General features: G+C 56.2%; 1 protein-coding gene across 2 annotated transcripts; it reads left to right on the top strand.

Annotated features, from left to right (window-relative positions):
* Window positions 1–4,625: 4,625 nt before the first annotated feature.
* On the top strand, window positions 4,626–20,977 carry MNT (MAX network transcriptional repressor). 2 transcript variants are annotated; one of them, XM_079796893.1, is made up of 6 exons: window positions 4,626–5,064; window positions 10,885–11,446; window positions 11,995–12,036; window positions 12,175–12,286; window positions 17,350–17,542; window positions 17,709–20,977. In XM_079796893.1, exons 1-6 carry the CDS (start codon window positions 4,992–4,994, stop codon window positions 18,464–18,466), a joined length of 1,740 nt encoding a protein of 579 aa, XP_079653019.1. In that variant the 5' UTR covers window positions 4,626–4,991; the 3' UTR covers window positions 18,467–20,977. The 2 variants fall into 2 exon arrangements, with proteins under 2 accessions (XP_079653019.1, XP_079653020.1); XM_079796894.1 differs by lacking the exon at window positions 4,626–5,064 and adding an exon at window positions 9,871–10,404.
* The last annotated feature ends 101 nt before the right edge of the window (window positions 20,978–21,078 follow it).

Raw genomic sequence — 21,078 nt, 5'->3', positions numbered from 1 at the left:
GGACTCAGTGATCTCAACTCTTCCAGTTATGACAACGTGTGTGAGGCAATGAAGAGGGGAAAGTACATGAATGGCAAGGTGGAACTTGATTGTACCTGTTTCGTAAGTTCAGGAAAGGTCCTTTGACAACTCACCAGGAGTGGAGGATGGTAGGTAAAGACTTAGATGGAAACTTAGGGCTCTAGAGAGCCCACTTCACTGATGATTGAATGAGTACCCTATAGGATTCACCTCTATTAAAGTAATTCAAAACCCTGGTCATCATTCAGGGTAGGCTTATCAGGAATCAGGTTCAGCTGGCTAACCCTACTTGAAATCCACTTAATTTTTCTTATTCTTACAAAAAATATTATTATTGGGGACCCTAACCTTCTAAAATGGGTATCTCAGTACTCTATGAGTCTTTATGTAATCACATGATTTTGTGCTACATCCAGCGCTGTGGTAAAGAGCAAAGCTAGCCGAAACCGGTTTGGCTCAGTGGATAGAGCGTCAGCCTGTGGACTGAAGGGTCCCGGGTTCGATTCCGGTCAAGGGCATGTACCTTGGTTGCCGGCACATCCCCAGTAGGGGGTGTGCAGGAGGCAGTTGATCGATGTTTCTATCTCTCTCCCTTCCTCTCTGTAAAAAAAAAATCAATAAAATGTATTTTAAAAAAAAGAGCAAAGCTAACCTTTTGCAGGTATTATATGGAGTTCTGCTCTGTGACCTTTACCCCACTCTGGCTTACCAAAGGGTCACTTGGCCTTGGCTACAAGGATACCCAGCCCAGTGCTGGCATATGTTAGGCACACAATAAATATTTGTTAAATGGATAGTGTCTGGTGTGTCTCTGGGTGGACTAGTCGTCTGCTCCTTCCTCTTCGTCTCATAGCTGACTTTCTCTTTCTGGTCTTGTTTTAATTATGATAGGTGAAAAGCTCCCTAAAGTCACTTGCAAAATTTCAGAGGTCAGGCATGGAATGTTAGGACATCTGGGATCTAGTCTGAATGCCTATATATATGGCTTTGTTGGGGTAAGTGGGGGGCATGGAAGGTAGTCTCATTAGGAAATGTCTCTAGCTCAGCATATTAAAAAGTTGAGGGATTTGATCTGGGCGTTAGGGTGCGCACGCCTGGAGAAGGAAGACTGAAAATAGAAATCTCATGAAAAAGCACTCATTGATGGATGATGGCCCAGGTTTCTTCTGCCTCAAAGGTATTCAGCACCTAGAAGGCACAAAGAAACTTTAGAACAACTGTTTTTGAGATCCTTAGGCTTTGGATCATTCCCAAAATGTGCTAACCTTTCTGCTAAAACATAAAAAATATTTATTTTCCCATTCCGTTGAATGAATACAATTGGCAGCTTCTATCTTAGTTCCACCCCCTTGGAACAGGAAGCTGAGGCTAAAACATTAAACAGCCCTTCTGTTCACTCCCCTCTCCTTTTATTCCTTATCCATCACCTTGACAGAGATATCTGCCCATTCCCCAACTAGGGGAATCTTAGTTGATGGAAAAAAATCTGTTTGACCATTGTCAGGCTTCTGTAGGCAACTATAGGCCCAGAAAGAGCCTCCTTTCTGAACTCTTGCTTTTGCCTAACATCCCCTGGCTGCTGTCCCCACATGACCCAAATAAACAGATGATCATGTGAAGCCAGTAAGGCTGTTTGTTTTAAATAGCAAGCATCTCCACTAAGCTCTGGAGCAGATGGGGTATTGGGGGCAAGGGAGAGGCTGGCATTTGAATCTGTTCACTTTTATCTCCTGCTTCCCCACTAAAGAAAAAGTGTCTTTAGAATATTACTTTGCGAAGTGGTGCCTTCTAAATATGATAGAGCTGGCCCTGACAAGAAGAGTCAGGAAAATTGGACTTCAGCCTCTAGAAGAGACTTCAAGAGCTATATGTGTGCCATGACGACTTGAGGACAGAAGGGTATGGCAGGTTGTAGCTTCTGAGCATCCTGGGTCACTGGACAGAATGGTCCAGTGCTTACCCCAAACAAAATGAGAACTTGGTCAACAACGTTATTTCAGTCCACTATTATATATACTGTGTACCCTCCCTCCTCGCCCATCATACACACCTATATATTGCCTTTAAACTTGCCATTTTCTTCGGTTTTGCAGTTGGCCAGGCCCAATAACACTGGTAGCAGGTTGCAGGCACCTCAAAGAAAGCAATGTCAAAACCAGCACAGATCCAGCCCTTCAGGGAAAAGGGTATTTAGCCATCCCATGGAGAAGAACTGGGATGTTTAATACCTGTTAATTTCCAGCTTCATCATAAACAGAGCCAGTGGCATCCAGGCATTTTTGTGTGGAAGGTCAGAGCCCTTTGTAGACATGCTGGGAAACAACATGGATTGTTCCTCATTCACCAGGATCTGTGTAGATTTTTTTCTTTTATTGATTGATTGATTGATTTGAGAGAGACATTGATTTATTGTCCCTCTTATTTATGCATTCATTGATTGATTCTTATATGTGGGATCGAACCCACAACCTTGGCATATTGGAGGAAGCTCTAACCAACTGAGCTACTTCATCAGAGCATGTGCAGATTTTATTTCCCTCAAAGGTAAGGAGCAAAGCCTATGTACCAGCTTTCAATGGGTCTAGCCCTCCTCTAGTCCCCAAATTAAGAATTTATCCCTCTAAGGTACAGTGGGGATGGAAGGGAATGGACTGGCAGGGTGGTTGGCCAAAGAGACCTCCTCATAAAGGTTTGCTTTTGGGTTTTTGTTTTTTTTAATATATTGATTTTTTTACAGAGAAGAAGGGAGAGGGATAGAGAGTTAGAAACATCAATCAGCTGCCTCCTGCACACCTCCTACTGGGGATGTGCCTGCAACCAAGGTACATGCCCTTGACCGGAATCGAACCTGGGACCCTTCAGTCCCCAGGCTAACGCTCTATCCATTGAGCCAAACCAGTTAGGGCTGCTTTTGGTTTTATATGATGCTGATGCCCAGGCCGTGGGATCTTAAAACCAAATGGCATTGTCCCACTGCACTGGTTAACAAGGAAAGAAATCTGTGGCCAGGCCTGCTAGCATTGGGACAACAGAGCTGAATGTGCACCAGGGTACTCCAAATGTGCCTTCAGCAGGCCTGTGCGAGTGACTACAATCTACCTGGGTTTCTGCAACTTCCTCCAAAGCAGAACAGCAGGGTTTCAGGTAAAGATTTTCGTGGTTCTAATCACATATTAAATGGTCAAACTCCTTCCCATGGGAGCAATTTGGTATTCCTCCGGGACTTTTTTTCTAACTGGGGACCCTGCCATGGAACTGCCTTCAAAGAGTCATCTTGGGGTCAGGAATAAATGCTCCCTACGGAGCAACTGGAATACTGAGTCCTTTCTAGTTTCTAGGCCTGTTTCCTTACCTGCAAGATGAGGATTTGGCCAAGCTGACCTCAAAGTTCTAACTTTCTGATTGCACCCCCAAACACTAGCGCAAGAAGCGGCGGTAAGAAGGGTGCCCGCCGGAGGGCTGGCGGCGGGGGGCAGACGGGGGAAGGCCAGCCCTATGGGCGACCCCGGTTGAGGCCGGGCCAAGAGGCCCCGCCCCCGCGCCCCGCCCGCGGCCTCTGGCCCAGCCACCAGGAGGGCCGGGCTTCCGCCCTCCACGTTGTTGTTCCCGATTTGGGCCACGCCCCCTTGGTCCGGGCTGGGGATGCCTCGCCATAACCGCCCCGCCCGGGTCCCAGAGTAATGGGTGGCTTCTGGGGTGGCACAGTTTGAGCCTCCACCCACATCAGAGACCAGTGGACAGAGTTAAGGGGAAGGAAAGGGAGATAATTTGTTTTAAAGGAAGGCTAGTGAAAGTCAAGGCTAGGCCTCAGGGCACAACTGCGGAATTTCACTCCGACGTCCCATCTCTCGTTCACACAGTAGCCCCATCCGCACCTGCGAAAGTGACCCTGCTAAACACTGGCCCTTTAAACAGACGGCCGGCGGTGCGGGGTGTCCATGTGGAGCTGCTCCATGCCGTGTTGTCCTGCCCGCCCATTGGCCCGTGGCCCGATGACGTCGCCTAATAGAATGCTAACGCACTGCGGGGGGAGGAATGGAGACAAAACGCGGAATCGGATCGCCACTCCGCTCCCTCCAAGTTCTCTGGCAGCCTCCGGCTGTCAGCTCCGCCCAGGGGCGGATCCCGGGGCCAATTGCGACAGCCGGGTGGTTGCAGGAATTAGGTCACGTGTGGGTAGGGAGAGGAGACCCAAAGATCCGGCCGGTCTCTACCATCCTGTTTCCCTGACCTAAAATGTCCTTATTTGAGCTACATAAGAGATGAATTTTCCACCTTTCCTTCCCTCCAGCAGGACAAATTACGTTGTGAATGATCCAAACACACAGCCACAACCCTTGTTCAACTTGTGGCATACAACCGGGGCGGAGCGAGGCGGGAAAGCGGAAATGAAGGGCGCGAACCCGGCCCGAGCTTCCACCCCCACCCAGGCCACGTGTGCTCGCGCCGTAAGTGGGTGGGGACAGCTGGCTCCCGACCCCGCCCCTCCCTCCGTGAGACGCCGCGGCCCTGCGGGTGGGGGCTCCGGTCCGGGCTTTGGCTGCGGCCCCGGTGTAGTAGCGGGGGCGGCGGCCGGGGGTAGCGCGGCTCCTTCCCTTGTTGTGTGTGTCGGTGCCTCCTCGCCATCTTGTTGCAAAGCCTTTTCTTGTCGGCGGGACTCCCGGGGGCCGCGGGGCGGGAGGCAATAGAAGGAAGGAAGAGAGGGAGGGGAAGGAAGAAGGCAGTGCCGCCTTTTTTTTCCTTTGCATCAAATTATTTTAAATTTGCAAATTATATTTTGCAAACATTTTGGGAGACATTGATTTTCCTGCCTGTGCTCCCCCGTTCTTGCCTGCCGAGTGCGCTGCGCCGCCCAGCCCTGTCGCCCCCCGGAGGTGATCCCTCCCTCCTGCCTGCCCGCCAGCCTGTCCTGTGCCTGGCTCGCGGGCCGCAGTCTTGGCCCCGGCGCGCCCCCGGCAGCTCTCAGCGCGATGAGCATAGAGACGCTACTGGAGGCGGCCCGCTTCCTGGAATGGCAAGCGCAGCAACAACAGAGAGCACGTGGTGAGCGGCGGGGCTGGGCCCCTGGGGCACCCGGGAAGGGGAGGCGAGCGACCCGGGTCCCCGAACCCACGCCGAAACCGCGGACAAGACCCTCTCCCGGGCGGCCCGCGAAGCCAGCAGTGCAAGGCTCGTCGCAAGAGCCGCCGCCCGGGGAGGGAGGAGTGTTGTGGGCAGGGAAATTAATTAATGACTTCATTAGCATGCAGCGAGGGACCCGGCTCCTGTGAGCGCCACCCCAGCTGCCTGCCACCCCTTGTGCACCTTTTGTAGGGCTCCTTTCGCGTGGGTCAGTGCGCCCTCGGTAGCTTTGAATATGTGAGAGCCGGGGGTGGGGTAAGCAGTGGTGTTGCGTGGGGGTGGCAGACCTGTGTGTGCGTGCGTGTGTGCACGGGGGATGTGTGATGGGAGCCTGGAGGAGAGCAGATGCACGGACGTGTACATGGGCGAGTGTACAGTGCACACGAGTGGGCGTGTGTGTAACGGAGTGTGGGGTAGAAATTACTCTACGCGGAGCAACTCCCCAGCTCCCCTCGCCTTATGGGGCGGGTGTGGGGGGCACTCCTGGCAGATCTACGCGCCACTGGGGCGGAGGCGGCCTTTGCAGAATGAAATGACATCGCGTGTCTTATGATCCTGGCCAGCCCCGCCTGACCCCGCCTCCCAGAGCTTGGGCTGGGTCTAGCGTCAGGGGTTTGGGTGAGAGCCGGCTGATTGGGTGTTTGAAAAACGGCCTGCAGGTCGCTGGGGGCAGCCCCTGGGCCCCCCTTTCTGCGCCCCACTTTAGCCGGTGTGGAATGTGGCGTGTCTGCGCGTTCCATACCCGCTTTCGGCTGGAATGTTGCGTGTGTGTGCGTACCAAGCCCGTTGGTTACACCGGCTGGTGACGTGGACGGACCCCGCCCCCGACCACGTGCACGGGGGACACTCCCGCTAGGGACGGCGCGGCCGGGCCCCTCCTCGCTGCCTCGCGCTCGACCGGAGGCGGGGTCTGGGCGGGGCTGGCCAGAGGCCTGGCGCCGGGTTGGGCCCTGGCTCTGGTCGCTGAGAATCTCTCCGGGAGAGCCTTTTCCCTGCGAAGGAGGAGCTGGGCTTACCTGTCGGTTCTCGCCCCAACCTCCTGTTTTTGATCATGAGACGAGGGAAACCCTCAGAATTGCAGAGCAACAGGATATTTAGAGCTCACACATTCCCACTGACCCCAAAACGTTCTCACCGGGATCTCCTGGCAACATCCCCGGTCACATTGTGGAATGAGCCGGGCTAAGAAGGGGCAAAAACTTTGGCGCTTCCTGGACAGGGGAGAGAGGAAGATTTCAGGTGCCCCCTATCCCCACTCGCCCTTGCTGATGGCCCCTAGCTGCAGGGTGCTGCAGAAAAGGGGGCTGGGGGAAGACCTCCGTTTTCCGTACTGCTGCTAGGGCCTCATCCCTCATCAGTCGGTGTGTGCAGCATCGGGGGACTCCTGCCCCCCTTAACCCTCCCCCTCCCACCCCTTCAGCGTGTTGTTGGCGGTGGAGATTTCGCTTCGCCCTCCTTTCCTTTCTCTCTGCCTATTGTTGCTTCAATGATGAGTCATGCAGGAGGTAGTAGTGTGTGTTGTGTGTGCGCGCGTCTGCGCGCGCGCCTGCTGCCGCGCCACCGATGCTGCGGCCAGTGGGGGGAGTAGCAGCCGCCCAGGGACTGGGAGCAGCGGGTCGGATGGCCTGGTTGGCTCCACGGATCTCTCAAGGTCAAAAGTCACACGAGATATATGAGACTGAGATGCTTGGGTTTTTCAGAACAGATGGGCTCAGACATCAACCCAAACGCCCCTCCCCCTTGTCTTTGGGGTCCAGAGTAGGGTCAGGCGGTGGATAGTGTTGGTGGTGACTAAGAACTGCTTGCCTAGAAGCAGGAGGAGGAGCTTGCACAAGATTTGTAGAGACTGAGTCACCTGCTGCCACCATCAGTACAATTCAAGAATACCTATTGTGTCCCCATTGTGTACCAGGCACTGTGCTAGAGGTGAACAGGATTGACCCTGACCTTGTCTCAAGGAAACACTCACTTCATCTTTACTTTACCTGCAGGCTAGTTGGTCATATGGGAAAAGGGAGAAGACCCCCACTATTGTCTGTTCACCCTTTCCAAAATAAGTAAGTCCACAGCTGACCAGTAAGGACAGGGAGGATGTGTGCAACTCTGTGAAGGAACCCGGGAATGGTTCTCTCCTAAGAAGTTGCAGAGCCCTGCCCTCTCCCCCACATGGTGAGACCTGGAGGTGAGTTGAAGCCTAGTTTAGCTGCCCAGTCACAGCTTGTTGGTGGGGCAGGTTCTTAGTGGATGCTGGAAAGCCAAATCTACACCAAAAACTCATGTACAGATGGCTAGATCAGGCCACGGCAATTTAATCTCCATTATTCATTTTCTCCTTGATGGCCTGTCCTCAGACTGGGAATGGGAAGAATGGGACAGGAGGGAATGGTGCATGAACCTTCTGATCAGAACTGCTGTCCCAGGTTATGTACCCGATGAGCAGCTCCGAACAGGGAGCCTCTTATGCACGCCCCCATTTAAACTCAAGGGTCAGTTTCCTGACCTAGAGCAGCCACATTGCTCACATGATGAACCTGAGGATGTTTGTCTGTGTGTATGAGAGGAGCGGGAAGGGCAAGGTCATCCTGATGGTTAGCAAGAGGGGTTGGTCATTTCCCACATTCATGGAGATGGCTCCATTGGGGGACCCTTTTCTACCTTAATGGGAGGAAGCTGGCCAAGTGTCCAAGGCTTCTGACCTAGTTGCACCCTGGACCTGCCTTATGTGCCAAGCTCACTGTTAGCATGCAGGAGGGGAGAATGACCCTGAACATTTGGGGCCACCAGGTGTGGATGTCTCAAGCTCCAGCCCTGTGCCAGCTGAGCCCCTGGGTCACAGTCCCTGGGGATGGCTGAAGGGAGCATAATGCCGGATCACCCCAGAGAGGTCATGCTGAATTCCCTGGGGTGGGGTGGGGTGGGTACAGCCTCTGGGCAGAGCCCAGGGGAGTTATCAGAGTATGTGGGAGTGAGAAGTGAGTGCACCCATGGGTGCAGCAAAGCATTACTTAAAAGAGCCTAAACCCATATGCTCCCGAGGGAGGCCCCGAGGGACTGCCAGCTCTTACGCCCCTTGAGTGTGGCTCTTCCACAAAATACCACGTGCGGGCGCGCACGTACAATGTGATTGAAACTTCGTGGCCCATGCGCAGAAGTCGGTTTTCGGCCTGTGCGAGTCTATTTTGAAGAAGTGGCATTAGAACACTCAAGGGGCCAAAGAGCCTCATGTGGCTCGCGAGCCGCCGTTTGCCGACCACTGCCCTAGACTGTCTTCCCCTCCACAGTGCACTAGGAGAGGGTAGCCACTGGGTTGGGATTGAGCCAGAGCTGGTGGGGAGGAGGCAGGAAGCTTTGGTGGGCTGGATCTGGCCTGGGCTATCCCGTTCTTTACCACCAGTTAAGCTTTTTCGTGCTGACCCAGGTGTGATAGAGTTTGGCCTTTCACTTGGGTCCTTTCTGGCACCTGAGAGGCGTACCTCCTTGGCTTCGGAAGAGAAAGCATAGAAGAGGAGGTTGCCATCTCCTGGGTGAACTTTGGAGTTGCTTTAAAAAATGGGGGATATGAGGTTTGCCTTCAATCTGAGTTCCAGGTCACCTGTCTTTGGGATTGGGGCCCTGTCTCCCCCCCTAAATATGGGAGCGTGGAATACTTGACCCAAGGCCAATGAAAATTTGGGTCCTGGTTCAAAGGAATGGAGGTGGGGACTGTGTTGGGCTCTGAGTTCCAGGGTCTTGTCTTGAGTGTGGGGAGGTGAAGATGGGTGCAGAGAAGTGGACTAGGGATGTCCCAGGCTGGGCCCGAGAAGGGCTCCATAACTGGAACTCAGCAGGTTTCTTTCCCAGTGTGTTTCTGTAGGAAGCTGGAGCAGAGAGCTGGTTTTCTGTGGGCTGTAACGTAAGTCAGTGCTGGTTGGAAAGGCCTCCCCTAATTGGAGCAGGCCTGCTCTGGCCTGGCAGCTCCCCTTCCTGAAGGGCAGGGGAGACAGATGCGGAAGAGGCCGGTGCTGACCTGTCCAGCTCCTGAGCTCTGGCTGCTGGGAAACCACTGAGTGCTTCCCCTCTCAGAGCACATCCCCCTCTACTTCCTCCTTTGCCTCTTTGTGGGGGGAGGGGCTCAGCGCAGGCCCGGCTCACTCAAGTTGTTGATTGGCTACAGGGCCCTGAGCTCTAAGGTTTTCTGGGGCCTGGGAGCCTGACAGACAAGTGGGGGTTGATGCCCTCCTGCTGAGGGAGGCGGTTTGCCAACCTCATCCCTCAGCCCCACCCCTTGTGGGGTGGCCTGTTTGGGGCGTGTCCCTGCTGTCAGCTGGGTTAGTCTGCAGAGTGGTGAAGCTGGGCAGGAGGGAGGGCAGGTTGACCAGCCTGCTCCCTGGCCTGGGGGCTGCAGCCGCTCCCCAGGGTCCTGGCCCAGCTCTGTACCCAGGGGCCCTAAAATGGGGCAGAGCAGCATGGGCCGCTTCCCTTAACCCTGTTCCCAGCCAGCTGCTAAACAGGCCTCCCTTTCCTGCGGGGCTTTCTTTCAGCAGAGATGCTGGGCGATGGTGCAATGTTGCCTGAACTCACCGCCTTGTTCACCCTCTATTAAAAAGGCCATGGCTTTCCTTTCTGCTGCCTTGTACCTTTCTAGTTTGTGCTGCTGGGTGAGGTGGGTGGGATTTGAGGGAAATGAGTTTCAGCATGACAAAGGACAGAGAAGGACCAATTTATGTTTTGTGGGGTCCCTGAGGTAACCAGAGGCATTGGGACATAGCCTTAGGAGTCCCGAGTCCTGAGCCTCTTTTCCTCATGTGTGAGCTGAAGGTGATGTCCCTGCCCCACCTGTGGTGGGGGGCTCTTGTGAAGACCCAGGTGTGTGTGTAGACACCTGGTGAGCATATGTTGGCACAGTGCCAGGCATCCACCCTGTGTCAAAGAGATCTGGCTGGGTCTACCCATTTTACCTGTGACCTGCTGTGACCCTCAACAAATCACTTTGCCTCTCTGAGCTAATTTATCTCAATCTGTGAAATGAAGGTACTGCTTGCCTTCTTTTATATATATACATTATTGCTTTCAGAAAGGAAGGGAGAGGGAAAGAGAGAGAAACATCTATGATGAGAATCACTGATAGGCTGCCTCCTGCACTCCCCGCCTCCCACCGGAGATCGAGCCCACAACCCGGGCATGTGCCCTGACTGGAATTGAGCCCAGGACCCTTCAGTCTGCAGACCGACGCTCTATCCATGGAGCCAAACCAGCTAGGGCGGTACTGCTTGCCTTCTATTGGTAAATATTGTTGAAGGTCTTGCCCAGAAGCTATGATCTGTCATGGACTGGCCTCTGCCCAGCTCATCTATCACCCTTTTGCTCCTGACCCTTGCTCATCAACTGCCTAACCCTTCAACCTTTGAGTGGCTACGCCTCCAGCATCCTGACAGCTCCCACTCCACCAAGGCCTGTCTTCTCTCGTAGCCTGGATTATTATCCCGTTACTTGCCCCTTCCGCCACCCTCCAGGCCTTGAACTCCCCAAAGGCAGGGACTGGGTCTGTTTCATTTGCTCATTGCTGTGCCACCAGCACTTAGCTCAGAGCCAGGCTGGGTATGGATGGATATTTGTGGCATCTCAAGCGGAGCAGAGGTGTCACTGAGCCCTGACTGGCACAAGGTCAGAGGATGGGTTATGCTCTGCTGGTGAAGGACAGGTGAAGCTGGAGCCCAGCACTGTTGGTCCCGCTGAGACAATCCTTGTGTTCCCTCTGCGTAGAGGAGCAGGAGCGTCTTCGCTTGGAGCGGGAACAGGAGCAGAAGAAGGCCAGCAGCCTGGCCAGGCTGGCCCATGCCCTGCCTGTGGAGGAACCCCGCATCGAGGCACCACCCCTGCCTCTGTCGCCACCAGCACCCCCACCAGCACCCCCACCAGCACTTGCCACCCCCACCCCACTGACTGTCATTCCTATTCCAGTAGTGACCAATTCCCCTCAGCCCCTGCCCCCACCCCCACCACTGCCCCCTGCAGCCCAGCCTCTGCCCCTGGCACCTCGCCAACCCACCCTGGTTAACACCCCTGGACTCAGCATTAAGGATTCTGCTCCCCTGTCCACCAGGCCACAGATGCCCACCCCTGCACCTCTCCTGCCAGACTCCAAGCCCACTGGCAGCCCCAAGCCTTTGCAGCCCCTCCCTACACCCATCCTGACCATAGCACCACACCCTGGAGTCCAGCCCCAGCTGGCCCCCCAGCAGCCACCCCCACCCACTCTTGGGACCCTGAAGTTGGCACCAACTGAAGAAGTCAAATCCAGCGAACAGAAGAAGAGGCCTGGGGGGTAAGTGAGGTGTGGCCGAGTTGGGGCTGGTGGAATGGAAAGAACTGCCCGCCCCCATGGGCTGTGTGTGCAAGAGAAAGTACCCTCCCAAGCTAGCCCTTCAGAACTGTGCCCTCCCTACCTCTCCAACCGAAAAAGCGCCCTCCTGTATTTGCACACAGTCTCACTGTGCCATGCCCATCGGGCAGTGGGGAATGAGTATTGCCCTCAGCTCTCGGGCGTCTGTGTTCTCTGATTCCGTCCAAGGTTGGAGCTGGTAGTATTTGTAGGCCTTTGGAAAGAGTGTTGCATTATGGGTCTCCTGGGAGAGGGCTGGGATCGACTGGGATATTTCTTTGAGCCCAAGGAGCCCTCTGTCTCAGAGTGGGATGGAGGGTTTACAGGGGTTGTGAATTATGAGCATACATGTGCCCTCCGCGGGGTGAACCTCTCCCCTTGCTGCTTTTATAGAGAGAAAAAGCCTGTGGCATTGGGCTGTGGGGGTAGGGGGCAGGAAGGCCGCCTAATCGGGCCCTCCTCCCTGAGCCTCCTGTCTGTCTGGGTTGCAGGATCGGAACCAGAGAAGTCCACAACAAATTGGAGAAGAACAGGTGTGTGTGCGTGCGTGTGTGTGATCTGGTTCTACCCTTGGTCCCCCAAGCGCTCCTTGGGCCTCCCCTGCCCTCCCCCACCGCGCCCCCACTGCCCTAGCACTGGCTGACCAGGGATGCTCGCCCTCCTCTCCTCAGGAGGGCCCATCTGAAGGAATGCTTTGAGACCCTGAAGCGCAATATTCCCAACGTGGACGACAAGAAGACCTCGAATCTGAGCGTGCTGCGGACGGCACTGCGGTACATCCAGGTACGGTGGAGGGAAGCCTAGCGGGGGAGAGGCGGGCGGTGGCGCCGGCCGCCGCGCAGCGCCAGCTTCCTCCCCACTCCCGCGGCCCTCCGCCCCTCGCGCGGCTCCGCCCGCCTCCACGCGGGCGCCGAGCACATGGCCGGCTGACGTCAGCGGGGCTCCCCGCCCGGGAGGGGGCGGGAGGACGCGTGCGCCTGCGCAGGGAGGGCGGCCCCGCCGGACAGCCCCGCGGAGCCCCGCCAACTGCCGGGCTTCGAGCTCTGTGACTAACCCGCGCCCGTCCCGCTCTGCCGCCCGACGCCGCGGGTGGAAAGGGCGTGGGGTGGCCCGCGCCTCCGCCCGCCCGCAGTGCCGGGGCGGAACCGGATCCCACCCGTCTCGTGGGTGGGGTCCCCTGGGCGTGGCTCCTTCCACTCGGCGGCGCGCCGATGAAACCCCCCATTTTCACCCCAGAAGGATTAAGATCAACTGAGGTGCACGACCCGTTAAACCTGGGGTTTGGGAATGCGGTGACCAATAGCCCCTGTGGCACCGCATCCTTAAAAATGACGCCTTCCTTCCCTCAGGATTGTTAAAAAGCCCTTCCAAGCGGCCCTCCAGGCTGTGTCCCCTCCCTTCGGGCCTTGGTCCTCAGTACGGGGGGGGGGGCGGGGGACGCCCGTCAGATAAGACTGTTGCCATGACGGCCCGAGTTTCGGTTTCCTTGGAAACCAGCCGTAGGTTCGCGTGCGGGGAAGGAGGCTGTGGGGGTGGGGCGGACCGCCACGCACGGCTGCCGCAGAGACGGAGTCGGAATCGGCCGTTGGGGGAGTGGGAGGGCCTAGGGCTCCCTGCCCGCGCGGGGCGGGGGCGGAGGCGCCGCGGGTCTCCCTGTCGGCGGGCTCGGGAAGCCTGAGGGCTGGGCTAGAAGCCAGCGGGGGAGCACCACCCCTCCCTCGGCCTCAGCTGCGGGGTCACAGCCCTGAGGTAACCGCTGCCTGACTTGTTGAAGGGCGGGCGCACTGCTTCTCCACTGCTCCCAGCCGGCTGCCTCTCACAAGCGCGCGCCCTTCCGCCCGCCCTCTGGCCGAAGGGGCGGGGCTGGCGCGCTTCCCAGCTCCCGGGAAGGGCGGGGCCGGGCCCGGGGATTGGTCGGGCCGGCTAGGGGCGGAGCTCCTGAGCGCGCGGAGGTGGGGTGCGGCCCCCGGGGTGACACAGCAAAGCCCGGTCCGCGTGGGTGTGCGCGTGCTCCTGGAGGGGCGGGGCGGGGCGCCAGCGTCCGGAACGGCTCGGGACGGGGAGGGAAGCGGCCGGGCCGTGGTTTTCGGACCGTGCCCCGCAGACTTATTTCTGGGATGTGTCTGCAGAATTGGGGCTTGAATGTTAGCTACTGGTCTTTCAGTCCTGTAGCCTGGGAGCAAATCCCTGTTCAAATGCTGTGTGTGTGTGTGTGTGTGTGTGTGTGTGAATACCAGTTTCTTCTGTACTGTTGTGACGCTAAATAGGAAAAAAAAAAGTGTCTTCATCATGGGATTGTTAGGAGGATTGGCCTTCTATAAATATTAACTTAATAGCAGTTATTGAGAAATGGGAAGGTTCCTCTTTATAGACACATACTTAGGGAAGGAAGTCTTGCTGGCATGACGTGTGGGTTTGAAAATATATTCAGTGGAACCAGCAAATTCGGGATATTTGCTTGGGCTGAATCGGAAGCATGTTGGATACAGGCTGTACATAGAGATACTTGTCCTGGGGTTGGCAATGGAAGCAGAAACTTACAAGGCTGTCTATAAATCCTCAACTTCACTCATTTATTTATTCATTCAAGCATTTATGGAGAGTCCTGTGTCTGATTCTGAGGATAAAGCAGGGCGCAAAGAAAAAAGTATGGGTCTCTGTCCTCATTGGTTTGGTCTTGTGTTAGATTATAAAGAAATAAACCAAACAGAGGACTGTGCCATGAGGGCGTCATGTGTCGGGGATTGCAGGGTTTGTTCTGGGGAGTTGTTGCTGAGGACAGAGCATTTGACTTGAGACCTGAAGGTCTCAGGCTGACCTAAGCAAAGTAGAGGGCAGAGAGCACAACTCAGGCCAAAGTTTCTCCAGCAAGAGGATTGCCATACGGAGATGGGAGGCAGCAGGGTGCGAGATGGGAGTTGAGAGAGAAAACTGGAGAGACCACATAGGGCGTGTACACTGGGCTTTGGTGGTGTGCTGAGGCAGGAAGCTGTGGGAAGATTAGTCCCCAGCCAGACCCAGAGTAGCTTGGAGGTGGTAAAGTATTTGAAAAACGACAGTTAAGTGGACAGAGACAGGAAGAGGAGGAGTAGGCAGGTACCAAACCACACATCCAGGTAGTCTTAGAAAGGAAATGGGTTTAAAATGAAGCAGTGTGTGTCCAGCTGGTGTTGCTCAGTGGTTGAGCCTCAACCCGTGAACCAGGAGGTCACAGGTTTCGATTCCCGGTCAGGGCACATGCCTGGGCTTCGGGCTCCATCCCCAGTAGAGGGTGTGTAGGAGGCAACTGATCTATGATTCTCATCATTGATGTTTCTATCTCTCTCTGAAGTCAACTTAAAAAATATTAAAATGAAGCAGACTAAAGTTATACCCTGGGAAATCTTTCAGGGGCTTCTAGGCCTGTGGGGAACTGGGCTGGGTGAGAAAAGGAGGTGTGGGCCCCTGATGTTCTCTCTCCCTGAGCCAGAAGTCTACCTTTCCTGCTAGCAGGTAGAGATCAGGAGGGCCACTTCCAGCCCGCAGCAGCACGGTTGGAGTGAGGGTTGACTCACCACAGGCCCTGTCATTTATGAGGCCTCTACTGATGTCATGTCTAGCAGTGGCCTTTTTGGGTGAGAAGCCAGACGTGTGTGTGGGTAAGAGGAGGGGGACTTTCTGGCAGAAATATGGGGAGAAGCAGGTTAATCTCAAAGCCAGGAAGATAGAGGGGGCTGTGTGGCCTGGGACGGGCTATAGAAGTGTAAAGCTACCAGGTTTCAGGCTACTGCAGAGCATGGCTGTGTCTGAGCTTTGTGTTGCAGGCACTAATGGTTTGAGGTATCTCTCACTGGTCAGGTAAGGAATTAAGGGCTGTAGGAGGGAGTGTTGGGAAGTTGGGCCTAGTTGGTGTGTAGAGTTGAAGACATTGCTATGCCCAAGAGGGGCAGGTGAACAGTCAAGAGAGGCTGCCCTTAGGAAATGAAATCAGGGGAAACTCAAGTCTAATGGGCGACTGATTCTCCTGAGATGAAGGGAGAGACAGGATAGAGGTGGGAGCTAACACACTCTTGTCCTCACAGATTCTTCCCCTGGGGCCAAGTGAGACATTGTCCATAGCTCTGTCCTGGCCACTGGTGGAGTCAGGGGCTATGAGCTAACTATGGAAGAGTCCTTGCCTTCTCTCACAGGGTCAGACAGGACAGTGTGTATGCGGTGGAAACTAAACATGAAATATTTTGTGATATGAGTCATCGTCTGATTAAGTGTAACCTGACAGTTTCATTAAATGCTCAGGTACATGGTGGATGTCAGGAGGATGTATTGTTGAGGGCAGTGGAGGAGGTGGGGCCCAAGTGTGGTCTTGGAGCACGAGCAGGTAGACTGAGAAGGGTGAGAAGGGAGGATCCACATGTGAGCATCTGGATACATAAGGTTGGGAGAGGCAAGCAAACTAAGGCCAAGTGGTGAGTTTGGTATATGAAGAGCCAGTGAGCTCTGCACCTGGCCGTGACTGGCAAGCCGTGGAAGCTAGAAGAAGCTCAAGAGCAGTTCAGGTAAGAGACCCAGGAGGTAGCAGGGCAGGACTATCTGTGTCATCTGGTTGACCCAGCAGTCATGGCATGCCTGGGCTGAGGAGAAGCCAGCAACAGGGAGGCCTGTGAAACTTAGGTTGTCTTAATGGTTTCAGAGTCAGGAGGTCATGGAGGATGGGTGAGACTTGGGGTGGAAGGCAGCCAAGAAATAGGACACGAGCTGGCATTTTGGAGCTGCTATTAAGCCTCATGCAAAGGGAAACTGGAGACCCTTCTGATAGGGAGCAGTGCCACAGTCTGAGAGATGGGGCATCCAGCCCTATGTGAGGGGTCAGCCTAAGGGGCACAAGGTCACCTGTGGCCCTGGAGAACTCGAGGGAGAGATGGCACCTTGCATAAGGGTGTTCTTAGCGAAGTGGGTGACATCAGCTTCTCGGGTGAGAGTGACCTGGAACCTGTGGTGAAAGACAGAAGCCTCTCCAGGGGTGCTCAGTCAAGTCAGCGATGCTGTCCAGCACCCCAGAGCCATTTCTCATTGATCATTGCTACTCAGGTACAGGTGTTAGAGGAGGAGCACATTCCAGGGCTGAGGGTTGTTCAGTAGCCTGGGGGGTCTAGGGGCTGCGGGCAGTGTGAAAACAGAGGCTGGGAGGAGTCCCAGGTGGGCACCTCAGGGAGTAACCTTGGAGGTCAGAGAGGAGGTGCATAGCTGGCAGCCGCTGGGGGCCAGATAGAGGCAGATCAAGAAGATGAAATGTGGGGGTTCTACAAAGTCTAGGGGTCATCCTCTAAGAACACTGAAGTTAAGTAGACTAGTGAATAATGAGGTGGAGAAAAGGGCTGACCCATTTGGGGTCCTATGGGGAATGGGTTCCAAGGAGGGTAGCTTACGGCATCAGTGGGTGACATAATAGTATGAATGGTGGTATGCATAGGCCTTGGGCAATACCTGAGAAATCTGTTACACCTTTTGTCATCTGCAGAATGGAGGGAGGTGCTGCCAGGAGGGTGGGTGGGGCAAGAGGCAGCGAAGCCCTTCAGGACAGAGTTGATGTGGAGAAGGGGAAGTCGCTGACCTGGATCTGTGCTTTCTTTTAATGACGCCTGCCGGAGAGCCCACAGTCCCTGGGACACTGAGCCTCACTGGGCAGAGCAATAGCCCAGGAGGCAGGTGTGGTCTCCGCAGCCCCCATCAGCCCCCTAGTCACTGCAGACCTGCCCCTGTGGACCAGGTGATCTGGAAGCAAGGGTGGCTGTGGGGGGATGTTCGCAGTACTGTGGGCCCGAGGTTGCTGCTCAGGGTATCCTGCTTTTCCTTACCTTGCTCTCCAGTCCCTGAAGAGGAAGGAGAAGGAATATGAGCATGAGATGGAGCGGCTGGCGCGGGAGAAGATTGCCACGCAGCAGCGGTTAGCAGAGCTCAAACATGAGCTGAGCCAGTGGATGGATGTGCTAGAGATCGACCGTGTGCTCCGACAGACAGGCCAGCCCGAGGACGACCAGGCTTCCACCTCTACTGCCTCTGGTGAGCCCCACCTCTCAGATGTCAGGCTTCCTGGCCAGGCCTTCGCCTGCTGGAAAAGTGCCCTCCCACTCCAGTCCCATGAGGTCCCCAGGCCCCAGGGGCATTTATTTCTCCAGCCTCGTGTTTCTAAGCCCTCTGACCTATCCCTGTCCTCGTGTCCCCACAGAGGGCGAGGACAACATAGACGAGGATATGGAGGAGGACCAGGCCGGCCTGGGCCTTCCCAAGCTGAGCCACCGCCCCCACCCGGAGCTGCCGAAGCCACCGCCCAGCACCGCCCCTGCGCCTCTGCCTCCCCACCCACACCCCCACTCCCAGCCTGTGGCCCTGTCTCCTGCCCATCTGCCTGGGCAGCAGCCGCCGCCACAGCAGAAGACACCTCTGCCGGCTCCTCCTCCCCCACCAGCTGCCCCTGCCCAGACGCTGGTGCCAGCTCCAGCCCATTTGGTGGCTGCATCTGGGGGAGGCTCCACAGTCATCGCCCACACAGCCACCACCCACGCCTCAGTCATCCAGACTGTGAACCACGTTCTCCAGGGGCCAGGCGGCAAGCACATCGCCCACATTGCCCCCTCAGCCCCCAGCCCTGCTGTGCAGCTGGCACCTGCCACACCCCCTATTGGCCACATCACAGTGCACCCTGCCACCCTTAACCACGTGGCCCACCTTGGCTCCCAGCTTCCCCTATACCCACAGCCTGTGGCAGTGAGCCAGCCCGTGGCGGTGAGCCACATTGCCCACACCCTCTCGCACCAGCAAGTGAATGGCACAGCTGGGCTGGGGCCCCCCACCACCGTCATGGCAAAGCCAGCCGTGGGGGCTCAGGTGGTGCACCACCCCCAGCTGGTAGGCCAGACAGTGCTCAACCCTGTGACCATGGTCACCATGCCCTCCTTCCCGGTCAGCACACTCAAGCTGGCTTGAGGATGAGGCCACTCAGAGGCCCCCAGTGGGGGCAAGGAGGGGGACCTGTCCCCACACTCTCCCACCAGCTCCACACATTCCAGTCCGGCCCAGGCCCAACCCACCCACACCCACCCCCAGGCCTCCTAGGGGAAGGGGGTGCAGAGACTCTGAGCCAGGGGAGGGAGGGGCCACCCCAGGGAGCTGGGCACAGGGCAGGGGTTAGCCCACTGCACTGGGACTTGATAAAGTGATGAGAGACGCCCTGGTGGACGTGCTGCCGATTCAGCCTGGTGCTGTTCCTGCCTCCCCATCCTGTCCCCTGAAACAGTTTGATGTGGATGTCGTGTTCTCTGCCTTCTCCCTCCCCTGCTGCCTTCCTGTGCTGCTGCTGCTGCTATTGCTCTGTCTGGTGATGTGGCTGAGGATCTGGGCCCTCCCTCCTGAGCCTCAGCCTCTCTTCCCAGGCCTATGGAGGGGAAAGGAGGAGCTGAACTGAAGCAACTGGGCTCAGAAAGTTGGGGAGCACTGTGGGCCCTATTCTGAGTACAGGTGAGAAGTCCTAGGAAGTGGCTGGTCTGGAGTCCTACGCAGACAGGTGGGTGCCTCAGCCTGGGGCTTGCCAACCCAGTTGCAGTCACTGTGATTCTTTACAGCAGAAACTAGTTAGGATTTTCTACCAACAGTAAACCAAACCCAAGCTGTTGCCAAGCTTCTGAGCCTTTCACCCCTTACCACTGGGCTCCTGACCTCAAGAGGGCAGGTTGAGGGTGGGGTGGGTGGGAAAGGAGGGGCTTCGCTGCCCCCACCATCCCCAGCCTGGGTCTGGACTGAGAGCTGCTCTGGACCCCTGTTCCCATCCCTAGGCGTGGCTTTTGGCTTCCAGAAGGCTGTCACTCCCCCGATTCCCTGGCCTCTGCTTAATGCTCTGCACTCCCCTGAGGGATGGGTGCCTAGGGTGCCACCTGGGAGACATGACCAGCATCTGGTCTGGGTTCCAGGAGCCTGAAGCCACACTGTTGAGGCAATTAGGAAGTGAAACGGCAGGGGTTCCTCTAGGCTCCCAACCCTTTCCCAAATAGGCCCTGGGGACCTGCAGAGGGAGCAGAGCCCAGGGCAGGGCTGCTGCTTCTGCCCCAACAGCTCTGTCTCCAGTATCATCTCTGCCCTGAACGTTGCCCTTCTCCAGTGGCGTCACTGCGTGTGCCCTCCCTGGTGGGGCTTCTGTGTGCCACTGCCTTCCTCTGAGGAAAGGTCCTTAGTTGGGCCAAGGGCAGGGCTGAGCTTGGGGTGGAGAGGAGGGAGCTGGTGTGTAGGGGATGCTGTTTTCCCTGCCTCCACCTTGGCAGACTTTGACTTCTCTTTTTTTAAAAAAAAAAATATTTTTATTGATTTTGGAGAGGGAGGGAAAGACAGAAACATCAATGATGAGAGAGAATCATTGATCGGCTGCCTCCTGCACACCCCAACTGGGGATTGAGCCCCAACCCAGGCATGTGCCCTGACTGGGAATCGAACCGTGACCTGATCCATAGGTCGATGCTCAACCACTGAGCCACTCTGGCTGGGTGGGTTCTCTTTTTATGTAGGTATTTATTACAAGTGGCCTTGTGTCAGACACACCGTTATACACACGTGCACACTTGGCTCCCCACCTGGACACACCAATGGCCTTTCAGTGTGGAGAGAGGACGAGAGTGTCCCTAGGTGTGAAGTTTGCACTGACAGGCTGGGGGTGGGGTAAGTGTTGGGGCGCAGGATCTTCTGGAGTGGCCCCAGCAGAGGTCTTGGATAGATTTATATGCCTAAGAACTCCCTTTCAGTTCCTCCCTGGTCCTGGAGACCTCCCAGAGGACTTTCTCCTGTCTCTCTCCTGGGGGAGGCCTTTCAGATGCCTTAGAGGCCTCCAGGAGAGAGTCCCATACTGCCCCCAGCCCCACGCAGCGCTCCCACCTCACAAGCTTGCTGCCTTCCTGCACTTGCAGCCGCCAGCACCACCCCGGTTCTCTGTGGAGCCAGTTCCACTCCCGATGTGATTACAATGGAAAGAACAGGGAGAAGGGCAGGCCTGGTGCCCAGGAAATGGTCAAACTGGTGAACCGCCTCTCCTCAGCTCCGTTCACCTCCCTACATCCTGAGGCTGGTCCAGAGTTAAAACTTGTGTCAGCCAGTCGCCCCTCGGGCCTGCACAGATACCTCATCCGCCTGCTGCCCGTGCCCCTCTCCGTCCCCAGCAGTGGGGGCTCTGAATCTAGTGCCGAATGACTATGTCCAGACTGGTGACGATGGGTGTTGCTGTTCTTGTTGTTTGTGAATGCTGTGACTCTGTGTGCCCGAGAGGGCAGCCGCCCAGCCCTTTGGGCATCTCCCTTCTGAGAGCTATCAGGACCACATCTGTCCTCACCCTGTGGGACCGCCTGCCCCTGCCCTCCCCTCCCTAGCCCTTCCAGCCTGGGGGACATGCGCACACACACATCTTACCTCTCATGCGTGTTTTACTTTTTGATGTTCAGAGTGGCTCACTGGCTGGGAATCTTTACCTCGGGGAGAGGGGGAGGTTGGTTCCTTGGGGGGGGCCAAAGAAGGGCAGGGAATGCCTGGAGGGAAACGGGGGCGGGGGTCACCAGAACCCC

The sequence above is a fragment of the Cnephaeus nilssonii genome (assembly GCF_951640355.1).
Source record: "Cnephaeus nilssonii genome assembly, chromosome: 19".
NCBI lineage: Eukaryota > Metazoa > Chordata > Mammalia > Chiroptera > Vespertilionidae > Cnephaeus > Cnephaeus nilssonii.
This window is presented reverse-complemented; position numbering and strand designations above follow the sequence as displayed.